The 22,787-nt window shown below is 43.3% G+C and overlaps 1 protein-coding gene across 3 annotated transcripts in view; it reads right to left on the bottom strand.

Annotated features, from left to right (window-relative positions):
* Nucleotides 1–22,787, bottom strand: part of CSTPP1 (centriolar satellite-associated tubulin polyglutamylase complex regulator 1) — a 147,392-nt gene that overhangs the window by 111,910 nt on the left and 12,695 nt on the right. For all 3 annotated transcript variants that reach the window (XM_084630943.1, XM_084630942.1, XM_084630941.1), the window contains exon 2: nucleotides 13,236–13,338. In XM_084630943.1, coding sequence (XP_084487069.1) covers nucleotides 13,236–13,338 — 103 coding nt within the window. The remainder of the gene's footprint in view (nucleotides 1–13,235; nucleotides 13,339–22,787) is intronic.

Raw genomic sequence — 22,787 nt, 5'->3', positions numbered from 1 at the left:
AACCTGAACTGTTTCTTTGGGAACAGAGGATCTGTAGTTCTGTGAGCGTCCAATGGATCAGGGGTTGATCTCCAGGGAGATGCTCAAAGGACGCAGGGGTTGGAGTGTGCCTATTACTAACCTGCAGAGGAACAGCAGAGCCCATGTGGGCTGAGAGGCAAATGCTTGTGTTGCCTTTGGCTGGTGATGTCAGGAAGCTGACCCCTGGCAGGCTCAGACAAGGCTCTCATGCTAAGGGCAGGTGGTAGTGATGTGCCCTACAACTCTGGGTATCCATGGGAAGTAGCTTAGTCAGTAGGAGCCACACCCAAAATTGCTGGTTAGTTAAGTGTCACACCCTGGATACTTTTATACCAGATACTGAGAGATTAACAAGGGAGAAGATTGGAAACAAAACGCAAAAGTTTACAGTTTATTATTATCATCATCATCTGTTCATTCCAGATAAGGGAAACAGAACAAAAGAAGACCAGAATGAGTAAACCAAAGACAAACTAAACTTAACAGGCAATATTTAGAAAGACTGTGTACAGCTCATGGCTTGAATGCTGCAGAGAGAAATGTGGATAGGATGAGATCTCAACTCATGGGACAAACAGTCAGAAGATCTGAATGATCCATCCACAGGCCTGAGACTGAGGGAAGTGCAGACTTACAGAACCAGCCTGGTACCTATTCCAGAGAGGCAGCCATAAAGCTCAGACTGGTCAAGTTAGAGATCCAAAGGCTGCAGATAGCAGCAAGGGCCAAAAGGCTAGAAATAGTGAACAACAAACACAACGAGCATACAAAGGGAAGATCATTGCTTTACACATAGTAGTACAGATGGTGTGTCAAAGGCTGTAAAATATTCCCACCATGTCTGGTTAAGGATGTACATCTATTTACCTTTTTGCCATGTGGTTTTTCTACAGCATGACCAGATATCCCAGTTTTATAGGGACAGTCCTAATATTTAGGGCTTTGTTTTATATAGGCACCTATTACCCCCTCCCATCCACTGTCTCAATTTTTCACACTTGCTATCTGGTCATCCTATTTTTCTATGCATTCCATTAGTACAGAAGATGAGCAGAGATAAATGGCTTCACAGAATGAGCTGCCAGTATGGAGGTATGCTGCTGAGCAATGACCTCATGTGGAATGTCTTTTTTTTGCTTTGCATTAGGATGAGTTCCTCACTATACTTGTTCAGTGGAGGGAGGACAACTGAGATAGTTGCTGTTCACCATGTACGGCCCAAGAGCACCTTCACTTCTCCAACATCACAAATTGAAGGAAAGAAGAGCTCTACAGTCAAAATTGCAAGACAGAGAAAGAACCCTCCAATACACAGATCTTGAGGACCAGTAGGATATTCACAAAGACGGTAATGAAACAAACATCCAACTTAAATCTAAAAAGAGAACACAAGGTGTTAGTCTATGGAACGTTTGACTGTGTCCATCTCTGAAGTAAGTCACTACAGAGAAGTGACCACATAAACAGAACATGCGTGATCTTGTATGGAGACGTACGCTCTCGCTGCTACTTGAGAAAGCATGACAAAGCAATAAAGAGAAGACTATATCAAAGTGTTTTTGTGCCAAAACACATCCCTGTTGGACACCACTATAGTTTTCAAAGCTGTCAGATTGATCACCATCATACTGGACTGTAGCCTTCATGCCATCACTGAAGGATCGAATCAGACTGAGGAAGACTTGGGGGCAACCGATTCTCTCTAGCAAGTGGAAAAGGACCTTCCTGATGACCAGGTCAAAACCTTTATAAGAGCTATGAAGGCAATGTAGAGATGTTTTCCTTATTCTTGACACTTTTCTAGAAACTGACTAAGTGCAAAGACTATGTCAATCATTGACCTACCAGCACAGAAGTGACACTAACTCTTTGGATATATGCATTCAGCAAGAACTTGCAGTCTTTTGAGAATGATCCATGCAAATGCCTTACCAGGAACATTGAGGATGGAGATTTCTTGTAGCTGTTGCAATCACTCTGATAGTCTCTGTTCTTATATGTTATGCTGTTGACATCCTCATGTCTTCTGGTACCCGTCCTTCCCTTCAGCAAGCAAGCAAGCCATTATGCAGATGGTTAAGCACAACCGGTCCTCCTTTGTTTCAGTACTTTAGCTGGAATTCCATCTTTTCCTGTAGCCTTTCCTGGTGCTTGGGAGACAGATGCCTTTTCAAGCTCATTTATAGGCAGTTCTATATCAAGCTCCTCAACAGTCTGGAGCATGGGGACTCGCATTTACCACTGTTTCTGAAGCAGAGCTTTCACTTGAATAGAGTTTGCAATAGTGTTCCACCCAGTGTTGCGTCTGTTTTCTTCTTCAATGATGTCTCCATTAAGTGACTTGAGTGGGACAGCCTTCTTGACTGAAGAATCTATTTCTTTCTTGATTTCATCATACATACCTCTTAGATCTCCATTCTCAATGGATGTTTACACCTTCTCGTACAGATTGAGCCAATATGATTGAGCACATTGATTTGAGGTTTGTGACAATGCACTCTTAGCCAATCTGCAGTTACCACACGTATCAGGAGAAGGGTTCATGTTTGAAGCAAAATGCACAGCATATCTCCACCAACACCTGCAACCATTTCTTCAGAGTATGCTGCAAACCCATCTATCTTGTACAGAGCTTTTACCTAGAGCTAAGGTTGCAGTATGTAGATATTCATTCTGTGCATGTTCCATGATGCATCTGCATTCAATGGGGGAGACACAAATCAATGACATAGCTTTCCAGAGATTCATAATGAATTGGAGAGACCTTCCTTGGTCTTTTGTGTTGTTGCTGTTAATGCATAGGCAACAGTTTTATTTGGTATGATGGAATTTCCATAGTGAAAGGCTTATGTGCAGCATATAAGCACATGGTCTGTGTCACAGTCTGCACTGTGAAAACAGTAAGTAGAACATTCTGTAGTTTTTTTCTACAGGTGACAATTAAATACAGTTGTATCTGTGTCCACATTTGGGGTGCCTCCAAGAAACTTTCTGGTGATGACCACCTTGGAAGCAGATGTTGGTAATGCACAGTCTTAGGTGGGTTCAGAGCTCCAGGAGTCTTTGCCCCTTCTCATTATTTTTCCTACTCCTTGGTGACCAAACTGAGCTGGCTCTATTGTTGAGATCTCCACATAGATGGAGTTTTCTCTCAGTGCTAGCTTATTGATGACCCTTTTGAGTTGCTGACAGAACAAGTCCTTTTCTTCAGCTATGGAAGAACTTTGGGACATATGTTCTGATGATTATTGCAAAGCAGCCCGTGGTAGATAGTCTTGTGATAGGATATGTTCTGATGTCGCATAGGGACATTCAACCATCCGTGCTAATAAATTTTTGACTCCAGTACCTAACCAATTCTCATTGGGGTCTTGTTTGCCCTTTTCATGCCAGAAAAAGGTATAATGCATCTTGTGCGGGGAGCCTGTGTCAGCTAGTCTGGTTTCAGATAGAGAGCAGTTACACTGATGTCAAGCTTCTCCAGCTCTCTGTCAATAATGGCAGACTTCCTAGGTCACTGACCTCCTCTAGATCATTTAATATACCAGTGCACATTGTCCTTACATTCCAACATGCAAGTTCAAAGAAGGTGATCATTGTACCCAAACTTTTGGCATGTACACCTAGACAGAAAAAAATAGGGAGGTAGAGGCTTCTCTTAGGATCAGAACATCCCCTTCTGTGGTACTGATTACGCCCAAAGGCTTGGAGTCCAAGACTTCTGGAAACAGCACAGCTGCAGGAAATGCTGGAGGGCAGAGCTGAGTTGCAGTGCCAGCCACTTGATGTCTTATCTGCAGCAAATTTGGTTCAGGGTTTTCTTCCCCTGCCTTTGTTCAGCCAAGAACTAGCTGCAAGACAACAGCGCCAGATGGAGTTTCTCCTTTGTGGATATTGCTTTTCTTTCCAATGGGTATCTGGCATATCCCCCACCACTCAGCAGATAGAGTCACTAAGCACCCAACCAACAGCAGCCTGTACTGAGTTACATGATACCAGTAGCAGGCATCACTTACCTGATGTGACTCCACAAATAATGCAGATGATGAAATAAATGCATGCAGAAAAGAAGGTTTATTTGCAGTGAGTCTCTCTCTGAGAAGTTTCAGAGTAACAGCCGTGTTAGTCTGTATTCGCAAAAAGAAAAGGAGTACTTGTGGCACCTTAGAGACTAACCAATTTATTTGAGCATGAGCTTTCGTGAGCTACAGCTCACTTCATCGGATGCATACCGTGGAAACTGCAGCAGACTTTATATACACACAGAGAATATGAAACAATACCTCCTCCCACCCCACTGTCCTGCTGGTAATAGCTTATCTAAAGTGATCATCAGGTTGGGCCATTTCCAGCACAAATCCAGGGTGAGAAAACCTGGATTTGTGCTGGAAATGGCCCAACCTGATGATCACTTTAGATAAGCTATTACCAGCAGGACAGTGGGGTGGGAGGAGGTATTGTTTCATATTCTCTGTGTGTATATAAAGTCTGCTGCAGTTTCCACGGTATGCATCCGATGAAGTGAGCTGTAGCTCACGAAAGCTCATGCTCAAATAAATTGGTTAGTCTCTAAGGTGCCACAAGTACTCCTTTTCTCTCTGAGAAGAAAAACAACATGAGAGACAGAGTGCATGTGCACAGACCTTTCAGCAGTTATCTTTACATAGAAAGCACAAGTTAATAAATGAGGGGTCACAGACAGATCTGGAGAACTAACCTTAGTTTTTGGACAATGACACTTGACAATCTAGCACTCCCAGTCAACAAGTCAGAATAATTTCTCTTTTTTGATTTATTTGATTACACATAGCTGGATTCATCTGGATGTTTGTTCACATATAAAATCTGCAAATAAGTGGGAAGTACCAGCCCCATTTTCCAATATTTTGTAAATATATTTTGGAAAACATAAAATCTGTACTGGAAAATTGCTGTGTGTTATTCCAATGAACATAAAGCAACCTGCCATAGACAAGGACAGTGTATTTACCTAGTTTAATAGTCCACTACTTACTGGGACACTGCTAAGGAGGAAGCAACACAAAAGTTAAATGAGGGTTTCATCACCCTGTATGTGGGATGTGGAAGTTGCTGCTATCAAACTATTCTATAGCATATGGGTCTCCATTCAGACAGCAAATCTATTCCTTGTGCCTGAAACTAGTTTAGTTTTGTCACAAAGTGAATCTGAGCTACAAGTCCCAAATCCATTTCCATGAACATTTGTATAAACCTTCACTAGGAAAAATGTTTTCAAAAAGCAGAGGTGGTAAACTGAAATTCAGTTTCTGAAGGAAGCAAATAATTGTCCCCCATCTTTAAGCAAGACAAAGATACAGTGACCTTCCCATTCCACTGCAAGTCTTCTCTCCATTGGAACCGTTGGAAGTAACATGAGTACATTGCAGAGGCGGCAACCCCTTCTCTACCATGCTCTGTGGCAAGATTTTCAAAGGGCTGAGTTAGATCCTCTCTCTCTGAGTGGCTTATTCACATGTGCTGCAATCCACCATTACTCTGACACCTTAAACACAGGAGCAGAACTGCCTGTCTTCATGTGACTATCAGCCTCTTTCCACAGATAACTGGAGAGTGAAGGAGTGGCAGATTTCTTCCAGCCAGCAGTGCCCTTAGGGAGCAGGGAACCACAGCTAACACAGCAGCAGACCTGTCAAGAATCAGCAGCACACAATTCCAGTGGAGATTTCTAGCCAAAAGGCTTGTTTCACAGTCAAGTTGGTGACAGCAGTAATTTTACATCTGTCACATGGCTCACTGCAGCCAGGCAGTCCACATGTCATAACCCTGTCATTTCCTCACTAGAGCAGAAGAGATGCAGGGACCTGGTGGGTGTTTGAGGAGCTGAGTGAATATTGTCATTTTTGCAATAGTTGGAGATTATATTTGAGTGAGAGAGAAGGAAAAACTGGGCGTATATGCTTTGGGGCTCCCTGGCATAGATCATGTGGGAGAAATTCAAGAGCCTCATCAACCCCTGAAAATGTGAATCAAAATTTAAAACAAAGCTTCCAATCTCGCTAAATAGTTTTAATTATGACAGCAATTGGGCTGTTCAGCTCTGAGGGTTTCTCTCCCACCTAAAGTCTGGTGGATCATCAGTGCCCTGAAGATTTCCCGATGGCAGCTCCCACTGGCAGAGGTTCACCCCTCCAGGCCAATGGGGCTGTGGTAAGCGGTGCGGGCTGAGGGATGTGCTGGCCGTCGCTTCCCGCAGCCCCCATTGGCCTGGGACGGTGAACCACACCCAGTGGGAGCTGTCATCGGCTGAACTTGCAGACGTGGCAGGTAAACAAACTGTCCCAGCCTGCCAGGGGCTTTCCCTGGCAGGCTGTGTGCCAAAGGTTGCCGATCCCTGGTCTATTCCACAACTGGGAGTGTGATTGCAGCACATAGGTATACCTGAACTAGCTTTGATCTCGTTCAAGCTAGTTTGAGTAACAACAACAGTGGGCAGTACAGGCAGTGCCCACTTGAGTATTTACTCAGGATCCTGGGCAGGCATGGCTAGCCCATGCCCCCCACCCGTGCTGCCGCAGCTCCACTATTGTTGCTCAAGATAGCTTTGGTCTAGCTAGATCTAAATGAGCTTGGGTATGTCTACACATGCTGCAAACACACCTCCCAATTTCAATGTAGACATACGCTAACCGTAAACCACTGGGCACAACCTGACCTTGCCTGTATGGGGGATTCCAGAGGGCAAGGGAAGCAGGTGAGATTGGAGAACCAGAATAAGTTATTTTCCAATGATAGGCAGCTCACTACTCTGCTAATATCTAGGTCCCTCCTTCTGGTCAATTATTCTCCACTTTAAAGGAGCAATCTCCCACATTTCATATATCCTACATTGAGCACTTTCACAACTCAGAATTACTTCTTAGTCTATTTCTGTTCTGATACTGGGGCACTGAGTGTGGCTTGTGGCCTCTCCAGCCTTAGCATAAGACTGCAACAATGGCAAGTTCTACTTTAATTACCAGAGAAAAAGGGACAGAGGCATCTGATAACTGCTTCCTGTAATATGGAAATAGTCAGCAGCTCTACGGAGTATTCAACATGAACACAAAAGCGCTCTGGTATTTCATATCCCCTTTTCAGGTGTGTCAGGGAAACATGAACTCAGCTCAGGGCATCTCAATCTTACAAAGCTGCACACACTGGCAAACACTCATGTTCTACAATGGCTTCACATTTACAGGCACAAATCAGATTTGTTTGAAAATACCAAGAACCAAAAGAGTACCGTAGGCCAGGGTGGGCCAAGAGCAGAATGGGAGGAGATGAGAGGGGCTGGGCAGCAGGATCTAACATGAAGAAATACTGCATAGAAACATTCTAAGAGCAGTTTCAAAGAGGTAGGGAGGGGTTCTTTCATCGTCATTCAATTTTTAAGTTACTGATGACCAGAAGTTTAAAAAGGCCCCGAGGAGTGAACTTGAAAGGAGATGCAAACCAAATCTGCTCTGGAAGAGTGCCCGGATAATGCCAGCTGGATGTGTCATAGCCTCCTCACTCTCAACCCTAACAAAACAGAAGTCTGGTTGATAGGCGGAGGTCATAGTCTCTCTCTCTCTCTCTTCCTTCAAGTCCTTGCTTATTGAGAGAACTTGTTCAGAGTTGATAGGGAAGGTTAACAATCTGAACATCACTTTTCAAAGAAAGCCATATACATCAGAAACAGTATGGTGTCTCCGACCTGTATCATTTGCACAATCTGCACCTTCATTTGTCCCAATAAACTTTCTGACATGGATCCAATCATGCAATCCCCTCTTAGCAGGGGATTACTTGTGATCCAAGGACCTCTTGATGCCAACTAACAGAGGGCACAGGCATGCAGAAGGATTACAGGGATCTCCTGGGTCTGGTAGTTACATACTAGGCTGCCAAAGAGTGTTACGTAAGGTCTCTACTGAAAGCCTGTGTCACATGGATTATCAGAACCATTGTGAAATGTTTCTACAGCTAATATGTAAGGATTTGTGTGTGTGTACACTACAAACTGTGTTCTTAAAGTATGTAAGACAAGTCACCAAAAGGTGAAAAACAGATTCTGTCCAGACAAGGGATAGGAGGCACTTATCTCCCTGGCTGACCGTTGTGTGTCTTACAATGGAAATCTATTTGCATATAGAATCACCAGCTAATCAAGATTGTGAAGTCGAGGAGATCACAAAATCTACAGGAAGGAAGGAACACACAGCAGGAGGATGTCTAATTCATGACTAAGATCCAAGAAGTAGTCTGATATACCAGGAGAAGGCATGGAGACACCCAAGGTCTTCCACCTAGGAAGTGAACTGACATTGTGTTTGCATCATGAAAAATGGTTTCAGAGTGGTAGCTGTGTTAGTCTGTATCAGCAACAACAACGAGTACCACCTATGGCACCTTAGAGAGTAACAAATTTATTTGAGCATAAGCTTTCGTGGGCTAAAGCCCACTTCATCAGATGCATCACATCAGCCACACTATCAAAGGCTCGTTCACCTGCACATCTACCCATGTGATATACGCCATCATGTGCCAACAATGCCCCTCTGCCATGTACATTGGCCAAACTGGACAGTCTCTACACAAAAGAATAAATGGACACAAATCAGATGTCAAGAATTATAACATTCAAAAACCAGTTGGAGAACACTTCAACCTCCCTGGACACTCAATTACAGACCTAAAAGTCGCAATTATTCAACAACAAAAACCTTCCAAAATAGACTCCAACGAGAAATTGCAGAGTTGAAATTAATTTGCAAACTGGACACCATTAAATTAGGCCTGAATAAAGACTGGGAGTGGATGAGTCATTACACAAACTAAAAACTATTACCCCAGGCTAATTTTCCCCCTACTGTTACTCACACCTTCTTGTCAACTGTGTGAAATGGGCCATCCTGATTATGACTACAAAAGCTTTTTTTTCTTCCTGCTGATAATAGCCCAGCTTAATCTATTAGTCTCTTTAGAGTTGGTATGGCAACCCCCATTTTTTCATGTTCGTTCTCTATATATCTATCTTCCTACTGTATTTTCCACTGTATACATCATGAAAAAAAGATCACAGCCAGGCTTGGGGTGAGCTAAACTTAATGAGACAAGGGGTCTTGATAGTTAAGATTAGCCTCTAGTATGCATGCTGTGATTTCATTTTATATGTAACCTTTTGTTTCCAATATTCTTGCTTTCTATGATTTGAATCTCTGTTCTTTGTTAAATTTATACTTGTTCTCTCTATAAACAAATCTAAGGGCTGTGTGTTAATTGGAGCTATGTTCAATGGTGTAACTGGTAAGCTGTGGTGTATTGTTCCTTTGGGATAGGCAGGTCTGGTGACTGTGTGTGTCCAGTGATCAGGGTCTGGACACTGCAGCAGGAAATTCAGGGAACTCAGGGGTTGGAGAAAGTGGGACCTGCAGAGGCATAGAGGGAAGTGCTTGTGTTGCCAGTAACCAGTAAATTCAGGGAGCCGACAAGGGCCCTTCTTCACGCTAAGGGCAGGTGGTGATGAGGTGCCTCACAACCTTGGGTATCAATAGGAAGCACCACACTTCCATCAGAGCAACTTGTTCAGGACAGAGAAGTACCCATGATTGTGTTATAGGCACCCTGTATTCTTGACACTGGCTGTTCATACAGAGGGACTATTTTTAGAGTTAAACCTGGGGGGAGGGAAGGAAGCGTTAACCCCTTTCACCAAATCAAGATTCAGAATCAAGATTGGGCCTGGAGAAGGAAAAAAGTGTCCTTCAGACATCTAAGCACAACCTAGCCACACTCCCAGCAAAAAGGCCAGTGGCTCAAACTTTCATTGCTTTCTGTCAGTCAATCTGCAAGTAAGAGGCCTTCAACTAGCCACTAAAGACTTACCACCAATGAAGGAGTTGCTGGAGCTCCTGTCAAAGCAAACAAAGGTTCCCCCCCATCACCTCCCACTATGTACTAGTCTGAATCCAACGACAGCACCTAACAATGGATTTTAATTTCTCTTTCTCCCTCCCTTGGAGAAATCAATTTCTACAAAACATCACAATACACAAATAAGATAAAAATTCATTTTCCATTTTCGAATCAAGACAGACAACTTGAATTCAGGGTTCATGTCTTTTTTATTTTCTACACTACTGAGCACAATGCCAGAACTTGTAATGCCCCCTGGAATTGCATTTACATTAATTTTGCTTGATTTTTAAACCCAAAACCCACTGTCTTTTCCCAAAATGGGGCAGAGGGAGGAGAGGCTGGCACCACTTGTTTGTTAAAACCCAGAAGGGTGAGGACCACAACACATACAAGATGTCCTTGTTGAACTTCACCTTGAAGAAGGTCTGTGCTCTGGTACCAGCTGTCTTTTAGGGATTCCACCATAACATCTTTGGTCAGCAAGAAATCAGACATTAACTGAGGCTGTAAATCCCTCCTCCAGACATTTCTTATTCTCTTCCCCACACTACTTTTAAAAACATCTTGAAATCTTCTTTCCTAGATGTCTTTATAAATATGGAATCAACATGACACATACTATCTTCCATGCATATCTCTTTATCCCCTTTAATCTTGCATTTTGCTACATCTCAGTTAGTTTTACTTCTATTTTTAAGAGGCTGGACTTTTAAGGATCACCTATGTTTTTATTGAATTGTATATTGTTTTTATATGTAGGCCACCTGGGTAGGGTGCTTTATAAATACAGTAATTACTAGTAGGATGATTGCAGTGAGTGTATAATCTACCTGCAGAACTCACTGCCATTATATATCACTGAAGCTATAAGCTAAATAAAATTCCAAAAGAGGGCTGGCCGCTACACGGATAAGGAGACCATCCACAGTTATGTTACGAAAGATAATTTTATAAAGCAATATAAATCCATATGATTCAGAGCATAAATCAACTACAAGATGATATGTGTTAGAAATAAATTTAACCTACAGGCAGGTTATTTTATAATAATCCACCATGCAGTATTTTACATTTCTATCTGAGGCATCTGGTATTGGACAATGTCTGAGACAGAGGAGCTCTGCTGTCCAAATCAATTATGTGATTTTGGTTGAGGTTTCTGAATTGACACTGATCTTGGCCAAAACAGGGAAGCTTGTAACTGCTGTCTAGCCAATCAGAACACAGTTAGCAGTGATCTATACCACCAGAACACATCAGCCTATACTACGAGGAGGCATCCCAATGAATCAAACCCACATTTGTATTGTGTTGCTGTGGGATGTATGTTCGGAGACAGTTTGTACAAAAGGTTCTCTACAGAATAAAGCTGTTACGTTTGAAAGGTGAACGTTCTACAAATGCAGAGATTTTGGTGCAGCCCCTCACCTTCCTCCTCCTAATCTGGGTTTCTGGGGTCTCTTGAGATCAGTGATCATCACCATTGTGGCTATGCTGAGCCATATATAATGGTTATTGGGTCTGGAAGAGCCAGGCAACAGCATGCCAAGCAAATAAAGGGAGCTTTACAAGAACCAGACTGTGATGGTCCTCACTTGGAGGTTGGTTGGTAGCTTTGCCTAGTGGTCGGGGTTATGCCCATGACCTGCAGGGAGGATGTTGGTAGGAGAGCCCGAGTCCACTCCATGAGGCTCCAACCCACAGCCCTTTGAGGGCTATCAGTGATTTGAGCCAGGGGCTGCTTAAGGCTGCTCTCCCTGGGCCACTTCCTATCACCCCCCTGCAACTGTCCCAAAGTCGTTATCTGGGTTAAGGTGGCATGAAGGGCATTCTCTCATCACAAGGCACCTTCTGGAGGTAGCATGTACTATGGTAGCTCTCTTCCTCTCTCAGGCAGCAACTGCCTCCTTCTGAACTATGGCCCACCCTCCTGGGCCAGCTCAGGCATAGGGATTTCCCCTGCTGGGGTAGTCCAAACAAAGTAAAGAGGAATTAACAAAACTCTGAGTCCATATGAGAGGGAGGGGGGACTGCTTCCCTCTCAGGCTGTCTCTGTAGCAGGTCATCCCCTCCCTCAGGGAGGGACCTTTGGGCAGTTGTCTTCAGGAGAGATTCTGCCTTTCCCTCAGCTCTCCTATGCTGGGGTTGCAGGTCTACTCTCTTCCCTGGTCTGCCACCAAATGAGCTGCTCCCCTGCCTTTTAACTCCTCCTCCAGTTAGAGCATTTCCTACAGATGTGGCAGGCTGGGGTTGTCTGAGCCCAGAGCAGTTCCTTAACCCCTGGCTGCCCAGAGTGGGGTTTGTATTCCCCATCACAGACACAAAACAAAAACACAGGTTTCAGAGTAGCAGCCATGCTACTCTGTATCCGCAAAAAGAAAAGGAGGACCTGTGGCACCTTAGAGACTAACAAATTTATGCATCTGATGAAGTGATCTGTAGCTCACGAAAGCTTATGCTCAAATAAATTTGTTAGTCTCTAAGGTGCCACAAGTCCTCCTTTTCTTTTTACAAAACAAAAAGAATAGCTGGGACAAGACTGAACAGCAAAATGGATAATTCACAGAGAGAGGAGGATAAAGTGAGCACATTAGCAAGGACACTGATGGGAACCAGAGGGAGGAGGTATCACAGGGAACCAGTACTCTTACCACAGATCCATCTACTAAAGAGAGCTACTATACACAGAGACCTTGCAATATGTCCCATATCCCCTCTGCTCTGTTTGGGACTATGAAAAAGAAGAGGGCCTGGAGCCTGGCTTGGCAGCTCAGCAAGAGTCAGTCTCAAGATATTAAGATGTAACCTTCCTCTCTCTGTCCCAACCCATTTTCTTTCAGAACATCTGCCCAGTCCCACTACAGTCTTCAATGGGAAAGAGTGTACTGCTGGTACAACTAGAGACTTCCCCTTTTTCCGTGTCTGTGAATGAGAGCATGAATTAAAAAAATAAATTACTATCAAAGATAGATATTATATGATGACCCAGATACAGTAGTAAAACAGAGAATAGAAGCCCTATCTGGGCCAAATTCAGCCTCAGAATAAGTAAGCACAACTGGTGAAGCCAACAGGAGTTGCCCCGCTTTTAAATCAGGTCTGAATTTGACCCATTGTCCTGAATAAGCACGTCTCTGAAACATGCTCAGGCAGCCCTTGGCTAACCTACTCAACTCCAATATTCACTGCCACAACATAATCAGCATGTATCCAGTTCCATTCTCCATGTACCCTGCCTGCTTCCAAGAGCCTCCCCCAGGGTGGTCCTATTGGCAGACTCCTGATATACTTACTATTCAGTGAAGAATCTGGCAATGCCATACTGACTAATATCTTCTCTGTTCTCCAGCAGCTGGCTCACTGCATCCTCCATGTACGTGAGGACATGTCTCTGAGCTACAAACAAAAGAGCAAGAGAGAGATTAGAATACAAGGGACTTGCAAAGCCCAGAGCCAGGCCAGGCTATTAGTGTTCATCCTTGCCTGACTATTAGCACTTGTTCTCATCACATAGAGAGAGACAAGCAGAGGTTCTCATTCTGTTAAGTATTACTCCTGAGGGCATTGTGCCAAAAAAGTAAAAGTTCTGCATAAAAAAATTAAGAATTCTGCACACAATATTTTGAGATTCTGCAAGTTTTATTTTTCAATAAATAAACGCAGAGGCTCCAGCATGACAGTGGAGCACAGGCCACTGGCTCCATGAAGAAGAGAGATCACCCTGCAGCCTCCCTACTGCTGGGACACGGACTCAGTGGTGAGGCTACACTCAACCCTGACACAGCACAAGGCCTGGGCCTGCCCCAGAAACACCCTGGGTCCCTGCCCCTCTGTGCCAAGTGCACCAAGTGTGGGGCAGGGAGGCTTAACCAGGCAGAATCCAAGTGTGGAGGGGCTCAGTGTGGCGGGATCCAGGTGTGGGGTGAGAGGATTCTGTGTGGGACAATCTGGGTGCAGGCAGCTCAGTGGGGGGGGTCTAGGTGAGGGAGGATCTGGATGCACAGAGGCTCATTGGGGGGTGGGGGGTCCAGGTGCAGGGACAATGGGACTCTGCAGGCGCTTCCAGGTGAAAGTGATTGGGGCTCAGCAGAGGGGTCTGGGTGCTGGGGTCTCAGCAGGGGGAGTCCGAGTGCTGGGGAAGTGGGGCTTGGTGGGGTAGGGGTCTGAGTGCAGGGAACTCAATGGGGGGATGGTCTGGGTGCAGGGGTCCAGAGGCAGGGGGTCTGGGTGCAGGGGGCTCCAGATTAAGGGGTTGAGGTTCAATGGGGTGGGGTTTGGGTATGGAGGGCTAGGGCGGTTCTGGGTGTACAGGGTGAGGCTTGGCAGGGGTGTCTGGGTATGGGAGGTCTGGATGCGTGAGGGTTGGGTGGATGGGGGAGCAGCTGAAGAGCGGTGGGGGCAGGAAACAGGGGAAGATGCTGAGCTTCCTGCAGCTGGGGGAGGCTTCTTGAGGTGGGTCTAACACAGGCCCAATCACTCCTTGCAGGGGATGGGGAAGTCCCGTTCTCGCCTGCCTCCAGCCCAGCTGGGACTAGCAGCTGATCCTGGTTCAGTGTAGGAGCCACTGGCTGGGTGTCCACAGCCCTGCAGTGATTTTCATCTCTGCTGGCTGCTCCAGATGCCTGAAGCAATGTACCGTGCAGCTAGGGAGTGGTGTGTGACTGCTCCTGCAGCTTCCCTTTGCTTCCCTGTCAGAAAGTCATTTTTCTGCGGGGAAGCAAAGAAATAAGCTGGGGCATGAATTCTGCACACACACAGTAGCGCATAATTCCTTCAGGGGAATAAGTATGACTGGTGAAATATCTGACTTGAATGTTACTTCTCCCCTCTGGCTACACAGAGTTACTCATTTATGCACTGGTGGTCCTTCTTTAATCTTTCTAGGTTTTAGAGATGAAGGGGGCAGATGAGGGTTGCAGCATCACCAGTTTTGAAACCATGCAACATGAAATGCCTGGTAGGGACCCTCTAGAAGCCCTGAATTCCTCTTCTCTGCCCTGTATTGCAACAACCTTCCTTACACAGATTATGAATACCATACTGGTAGGAGTCTAGTAGGGTTGCTGCAGACCTTACCAAGGTCCTCCCACCTCACCTTTCAGGGACCGTGCATTGTTTTAAATGCTGGTCTGTAGAAAACATTTTCTGGAAGACACAAATCAAAGCACTTCTGTCCTCCTGAAAGCACCAAAAGGGATGTTTTCAGAATGGCAGGTAGGGAATTGGGTGCAGAGCTGGGTGATATAGTGCTGGATCTGTCATTATCTAACAAAAGAATGCTACTTGTTTGTGATAAGCACTGGGGGCAGGGACAACTTGGTGCAATACATTAACCATCTCACTGCTTCCACAAAAGGGCAGGGAGAGCACAGGCAGTGCAGATACCAAATGGAAATAGTGTGGCCTCTTTGATGTTGGCTTGAAATGAACCAAAGCAGAAAAAGTCTAGGCTGATGCTCCACTTAGCAAGTGGAAGAGTTGCCAAATCCAGGAGTTCAACAATCAGGAGACAAACCACAACAAAGGAGACAAACCACAACAAACAAAAGAGAACCATTCCCAATCTAAAGTGCACACGAACCCTGTTCCCAGTGCATACACCCCTGTCCCAAACAAGTACATTATAGAACTACTGCAAGTAGCAGCCGCTCCTGAAAAGAGCAGGAAAATATCCTCAGGGTAGGGATGGCAGATGCTGTGCTTGCTCTTTACCATGATGCTACTTTGCTACCACTACCCTCAGAGACCCATTTCCTCCCTACTGGAACTCTAGCACCCTGCAGCTTCCAAGCAGGAGGCTTACTGGGTGGTTTTCTCCCTTCACCCCAATACTAAGTCTTTCATTGTTTGAGGGCATCACACAAGCAGTTTGGGGAAAGCATTTTAGTATCCCCAATATCCTTGGGATTGTCCCAATGACAGTTCCCATTTTTCCCTTCATCACTCTCAGGGCCCCATTGCAGCTGCCTTCCTCCTAGCAAAAAGATAGTAAGATGGGGTTTCCAGATAGAACACTGCAGACTATTCCAGACTCAATGGCATGACTCCTTTACCAGCAATCAATCTGCTTTAGAAACACATCAGAGTTCTGCAAGCCACTTAAACCCAAATTCATGCCCCATCCGTACTTGGTACATTTCATCTTGGTGTGGGGTAGGTGGAGCTCAAAAGAGGCCCGGAAAACATCCCGAATGGGCACAATGATTAAAAGTTCACACTAGCACTAATTGCTGTCAGGGGATTTCTCTGCCTATAATACTTTTCACATTCATTACAATGGCAGAATGGGTTAAGCATACCCTGAAAAATACCTTGCAGCTGATAGCAAGATGGTAAGCCAAAGGTTCAAAGATCTTATCTGGCAATAAAAGATACAGGGCGTAACTTTATTTAATTATTTTAATGCAAAGGAACACATTTTAATTTATGTGAGTGATTAAAGAAAATAACTCTGCGCACCTGTGTCCCCTGAGGGAGGAATGAGTCCGTGCAGCTCAGTCACACTCTTAAGATAACAGCAACTGGGAAAGACTGTTTTTCATTCTATCCCATCCCATTCCTCCCTCTTCAGTATGTGGCTCATGCTATGCTCAGAGATCATCTTCTCAGACACTATCACATTTTCCCTTGTCAGAGTACCACACAAATATTAGTTAATTCCCACCGCCCACACCTAAACCCTCATGAGATTTGTAGGTATTATCAGGGCCCCTTATACTCCATGGTGCAATGAGACCAAGTTCCATAGCAAGAAGCCCTAGAGTATATGGCAACAACTTTTAAATTCCAGGTGAAAGTTGTTTCATGATGATACACTAAAAGGCCTCCCATTCCCCATCTCCTCACAAACACACAGAGCTACAAATGGCTCAATGCTGAAAACAGTCTCGGACATAAAATTAATCAACGGTTCTTTCTGGAGAGGAGATTTTTTGCTACGCTCTTCAGGCGATTTGACTCCAAGAATATTGTCTAAGTGCCCTAGCACAGCACCTTCTTCTCCCCATGTGTGCCAGGGAAGGGGATGGAGGGTGCTTGTGGTCTGTTTTTGAGATTCATCTCCCTCACACCCCAGCTGCTGTGCTTTTTTCCAGGTTACCCAGCTCACCAGCCTATGCTACCAGTTCCCACAGCTTTCCGACTGCAAACTGGACTCTAGCTCTGGCTCCCTGACCTGCTGCTGCCTGGCTCCACAGAACAATGTGGGGTGCTTGCACTGTAATCCAATTAACTCCTTCTTGTGGGGGGAAAACTGGAAAGCAAGATGCAATTGCAAGCAGGTCCTAGCAGGACAGGGAGATAAAACAAAATGCCAGGTTCCTGGAAGTAAAAATAGTGATTTCCATGGTAAAAATGCTGAATTTTCCATCTTGAAGGTTCACCAGTTTCTACAAGCACAGGATTATGGAGTCCCATGAGGCCTTGTTTGAGATGAATGAGACAGTTCACACCTCTTAGGACTGTTGTTTCAGGCTCTTTGAAAAATCAGACAGGTAATACTGCATCAATTTACACTGCTCTCATATGCAAGGTTCTCTCTGCAATCACAAGGGCTAGAAACATATTGTGATGTTACACCCCTTAATCTTCACAGAAATAGGATTATGATATGAATATGGCCTAAGATATATTTTATATAAGATGGGTCTTGTAAGGTATCACTGGAAAGGTTATGAATTACTGAATGTGATTATCCAATTTGTATGAATGTATCATTTTTGTATTTAAAGTTGTGAATATCAACTATGTAACAATTATAACTGTGTGAGTATTTGGGAGACACCCACCAGATAACCGGCCATCACAGCCTTGATAGACCATTAGGAAAAAACTATAAGACTGTGAAGATACTAGTCTCCCTCCTTCCTAAGAGATGTAGCTGTGACACTCCAGGTCAGGTGATAAGATCACCGGGTACAAAATACCACCTTGGACACTGCTGGTACTTTTCCTCTGTAGAGGGTTGGGGATCAAACAAAGGTTTCCCACCGTAGGTAAATCCCTGTTAAGGCTGGGGAGGGGGTTAATCTGGAATCTCCTCCACTGCCTACCCAAGAAGGACTACTGAAAGTACCTGAAAGGACAAATGAATTAACCTGAGGGGAAAGGCAGAGGTGAGTCCAGACTGAGACAGGGGTCCAGTCTCTAAGAAGAAAACGGGAACTCTAAGCTACAGAAACTCTGCAACTTGCCTAAAATAACATTTAGGATGAGAAATTACTTCTTGAAACCAGTCTCTTAAAGATCTTAAGCTTAGTAAGTGTGTTTTATTTGCTCAGTAATCTGCTTTGTTCTGTTTGCTATCCCTTATAATCATTTAAAATCTGCCTTTTATAGTTAATAAATTTGTTTTGTTTATTATTAAACCCAGTTTGTGCAATTTTTAACTGGGGGAGGGGGGAGAAGTTGTGCCTATTTCTCTTCACATTGAGGGAGAGGGCAAATTTTTATGAGCTTGCACTGTGCAGCGCAAGACACTATTATTTTGGGTTTATTCACCAAAAGAGGTGAGCACATGAGTGCTAGGTGAATCCTCTCACACAGAGCTGACTTCAGTCTTCGTCTGGGTGTGGCCCTACCTGTGTGCGTGTACTGCAAGAGGCCGGAGAGCCTAATTCAGCAAAACAGGGAGAGGGAATCCAGGCTAGTGGAGCAGGAGGGGCTCAGGGAAACCCCAGTACATCAGGTGGCATCACGGGGCAGGGTTGTCCAACCTGTCACATATATATACATAATGAATAAAATTAAAAGATTCTGGAGCACAATTCTATAGCAAGGAATAGATCTGCTCTGTAGATGAAGAAACTGGAGCACAGATAGGCTTAGTATTGTAAATTCAGACAGTGAGTCAATGGCAGAGTCAGTGTTTAACGTGGCAAGGGATCACCAGATCATCTAGTTTGGTAGCCAGCTGAACTCTGAAGGATGAGCTTTTAGGAACACAAGACAAACTGAAAATGAGACAAACTGGCTGCTGAGCCTGCCCCTCTACCATCACAAGCTACCCAATCATACAATTGCATTCATAAATTTGTCCAGCTCTTCATAAATTTGTCCATATTACAATTCATATAGGCCCAGTCCACTAGAAAATGATGCTACTTTGCTACCACTACCCTCAGAGACCCATTTCCTCCCTACTGGAGCTCTAGCACCCTGCAGCTTTCAAGCAGGAGGCTTACTGGCTGGTTTTCTCCCCTCACCCCTGATACTAAGTCTTTCATTGTTTGAGGGCATCACACAAGCAGTTTGGGGAAAGCATTTTAGTATCCCCAATATCCCTGGGATTGTCCCAAAAGATAGCAAGATGGGGTTTCCAGACAGCACACTGCAGAGCAAAATGAGGCACTCTCTACACCTCTGCCTCCCAGATGCTTAATTCATTCTGCCCTGACAACCCAGGGAGCGAGACAGTGACACTGGAACAATTTGTATAATGCAGGTGCTAAGAGCCATTGTACCAAATTGTAAATCCTATATACGATGGAAACCACTTCAACCCAGAGGGTGAGGCAGCACCCGCACCCCTAGTTCCAGCACCTATGGAGAGAGATCAGGATCAGGGAATCAAACCCAACGCACAAGCTCTCTAGTTGTAACCAGCACTAAGAAAGAGCCCGCATCTTTCTTCTTTGAAAGAGACACAGTACCCACCAACACACATTCATATGCCTCAACACTCCATCATATTTTGTTATCTAGAATCTGTCTCTTTACTCCTGACAGAGTCTGGGGAGAGTTACAAATCCACTTTATTGAGAATCTGCCCACCTCCGTCTGATCCAGAAACTGAACTTAATATCCCACTTAAAAAGAGGGAGTGAATTAAGGACTAGCAGGAAGCTAAAAATATACCAGGTTGATAAGGGCCAGCAAAACAGCATCAGAGAAAAGGAGGTTATGCAGGACAACCATCACCAAATCAAAGCTATGGAACTTGGATCCCCCATTTAGACAACCATTTGACAGTTAATGGTTCAATTCCTTCCTGAAACACATCATTTAACTGCCCAAAATAAGTTTACACAACGTCCCTGTATGCTGAGCACCTGGTCACACTGACAAGCTATTGAACAGCTTTGGTGGAAAGATGAAAATTTGATGGGTCAAGGCAATTTTACACTGGAGTCTTCTGGATCCAAATATGAAATAACTGAAGTCCAGATGTTAAGCTGAGGATGTACTTATTAGCCACATTCTTGACAACTTTGCACAAATAATCTTAATAGAGACTTAATAGCTGTGTGACACTTCCACATTAATATACAATTTCTGTACAAGCATTAGCTCTATACATAATACTGCTCCTCCAAATTCAACCCTTTGTTTCTCCTCCCAAGGAGGATGGGCTTTTTATACTGAATATACTTCGTATATTGCATATGATGTCATTAGTGTCAGATTCACTTGCCTAGCCTCTACATGCCCTGGTGTGCGTGCCCCTTAGGAGGTCATGAGCAAAGACTGGCACTAATACACTTTGGCTTCTAACCAACTCAGAATTTAGCAACGGCTGTTGAACTTAGGGGTGGCCAACGGGTTACGATAGTTTGGACAGCCACAAATATAGCATTAAACTGGATTATTACAGTTAAAAAGATATGGGTTAATCCTGGTCTCTACTCCATGATGGGTTTTTAACCTGGTTATAAATAATAGCCTTTTCCAGAAAGCTCAGTTTGGCGCAGCCTAACTCTTCTCACCCACACCACCACACCTTTTTGTGCAGACAAAGGAAAGGCCTAAAAATATTGCTGTTAGAACAAATGGAAGCTGTATTTCAGTCTTAGTATGTTAGTTGTTGATGCTGAGATCTGTGGGGTTGGTTACAATTGTAAAAAGGAAATCTGATACTTGAGCAACTTGGAAAGAAAGTGATATTCAGTGCAAAAAATACATATGGTTATGAAACAGCATGACTGAGAATTTAAATGCATGAAAAAAAAAAAAAGACAGGAAATTTTGAAGAATCCCACAGCACCTTTCACTTGGCCACATTGCACACATAATATTTTGTATTACTACAGACACTCAGGTACTCTGGTGATGAAGGTCATGTAAGTATCTAGACAGAGAACTGTTCAAAGTACCTTAGAATATGTTGCAAGAATTAATTTCTTCAAGTTTATGCATTTAAGTACACAACCTTCATGCTGTGTTAACAGGGAGCTTCTCTTTCTGCACTGAATTTCCCTGTTCTCAAACAAAATAAAAAACATAAAAAGTAAAAAAATGAGTCACAGACCTTTCTTGGCAGAGGGTCCGCCACTACAGCACAGCAAGGGATGCCGAGAGTCAGGAGTGAGCTGCACTGGGTTATCAAACTGATCTTTGTTCATTATTTGCCACATCATTAACTGAAGTGTTGCATCAAATATTTATATTCTCAGAGTAAGAAAACTTGCTCTATTTTTTTTTCTGTTTCAACTATCGGGAGTTAAAAGAAAAGGAGTACTTGTGGCACCTTAGAGACTAACCAATTTATTTGAGCATGAGCTTTCATGAGCTACAGCTCACTTCATCACAAAAGCTCATGCGCAAATAAATTGGTTAGTCTCTAAGGTGCCACAAGTACTCCTTTTCTTTTTGCAAATACAGACTAACACGGCTGTTGCTCTGAAACCTATCGGGAGTTAGTTAACGTTAGAAGTATTGCAAAGTGGACCTTAAAATAGATAAATAAATCTCTCCAAAATAAACTAGAGATAGGAGAACATATATCTAGGAAGCAATGCTTAGACAAGCTACATTTTAGAACAAACTGCTGAGAGCATAACAAGGCTCTCTTGCACTATCACACAGAAGAGCCACAGCAATAGGAGCATGCATACACACATTTTACAGAGTACGAACAGAACTGTTTTCAGGATGGATTGGTTTAAAAATCAGTGCAATTTTAACCATTATTTAAATCACCAAAAGCATGAAATCTTGTTGTAAATAATCAATTTTTATAAATTGTGTTTTGATTTGTACTTTTTAGCTATTTTCCTAAAGAAGGATACCAACTGACAAGATTGAACCTATCAAAACATGTTGATTTGCAATTAAATACAGCCTTTATACTAAATTGGGTATTTCTGGTTAGCAACAATATACTATGTCTATACACATTTAAGCAATTATAACTTAATTTAATGTAGTCAGATTCTTAACTTTTATATTTTGTGTTATATTAGAAAATGATGACTGGTTGTATTTCTTATTTGCTAGATATTATTAATTTTTTTTACTTGTGATTTATGTTAAGCTCTATTTGGATGGAATTAAAATTCAATTAAAATGCACAAAAGCAGTATTTTTTTTTATTAATTAAAACTACCTTAAAAGTGCTGGATACATAAGAAAAAGTTTATCACAACATTTTGCATTTAAAATTAACTGATTTATTTATTTACAGTGTAGCATAGTTAGTGAATTGAGCCGATTGTTTCTAGCACGTCTTTCAAGATTTTAGACCTAGTAGATCTCACCCTTTCATGCCTGTTTTTTTCCATAGACTAGAATACAAACTTCTCTGCTTTTTCAACTCACAATTGGTTTCTTCACTTTTAACAAACTAGTCATTGAAGACATTTTCCTTCTCCACCTGCAGAATAGGCTACTGCTGTCAAAAGCTGGTTAGCACTTCTACAAACTCTATCCAGTGACTTCCACCAGTTCAATGGTTTGACTTTCTTTAAAATTGGGCAAACATGTGCTGCTTAATAGTTTTTGTATTTAATTTTAATCGTTTATAGTAAGTTTAAGCCTGAACACTGAAAATAACCTATTTTAATTAGGTCTATTTTTTAAAATAAATCTGTATTTAATTAACATAAAAAATCCAATTAAAAAATTGGGGG

This window comes from Lepidochelys olivacea (genome assembly GCF_965140295.1).
Source record: "Lepidochelys olivacea isolate rLepOli2 genome assembly, chromosome: 6".
Taxonomy (NCBI): domain Eukaryota; kingdom Metazoa; phylum Chordata; order Testudines; family Cheloniidae; genus Lepidochelys; species Lepidochelys olivacea.
Note: the sequence above shows the minus strand (reverse complement) of the source record. Positions and strands in the feature narration are given on the sequence as shown.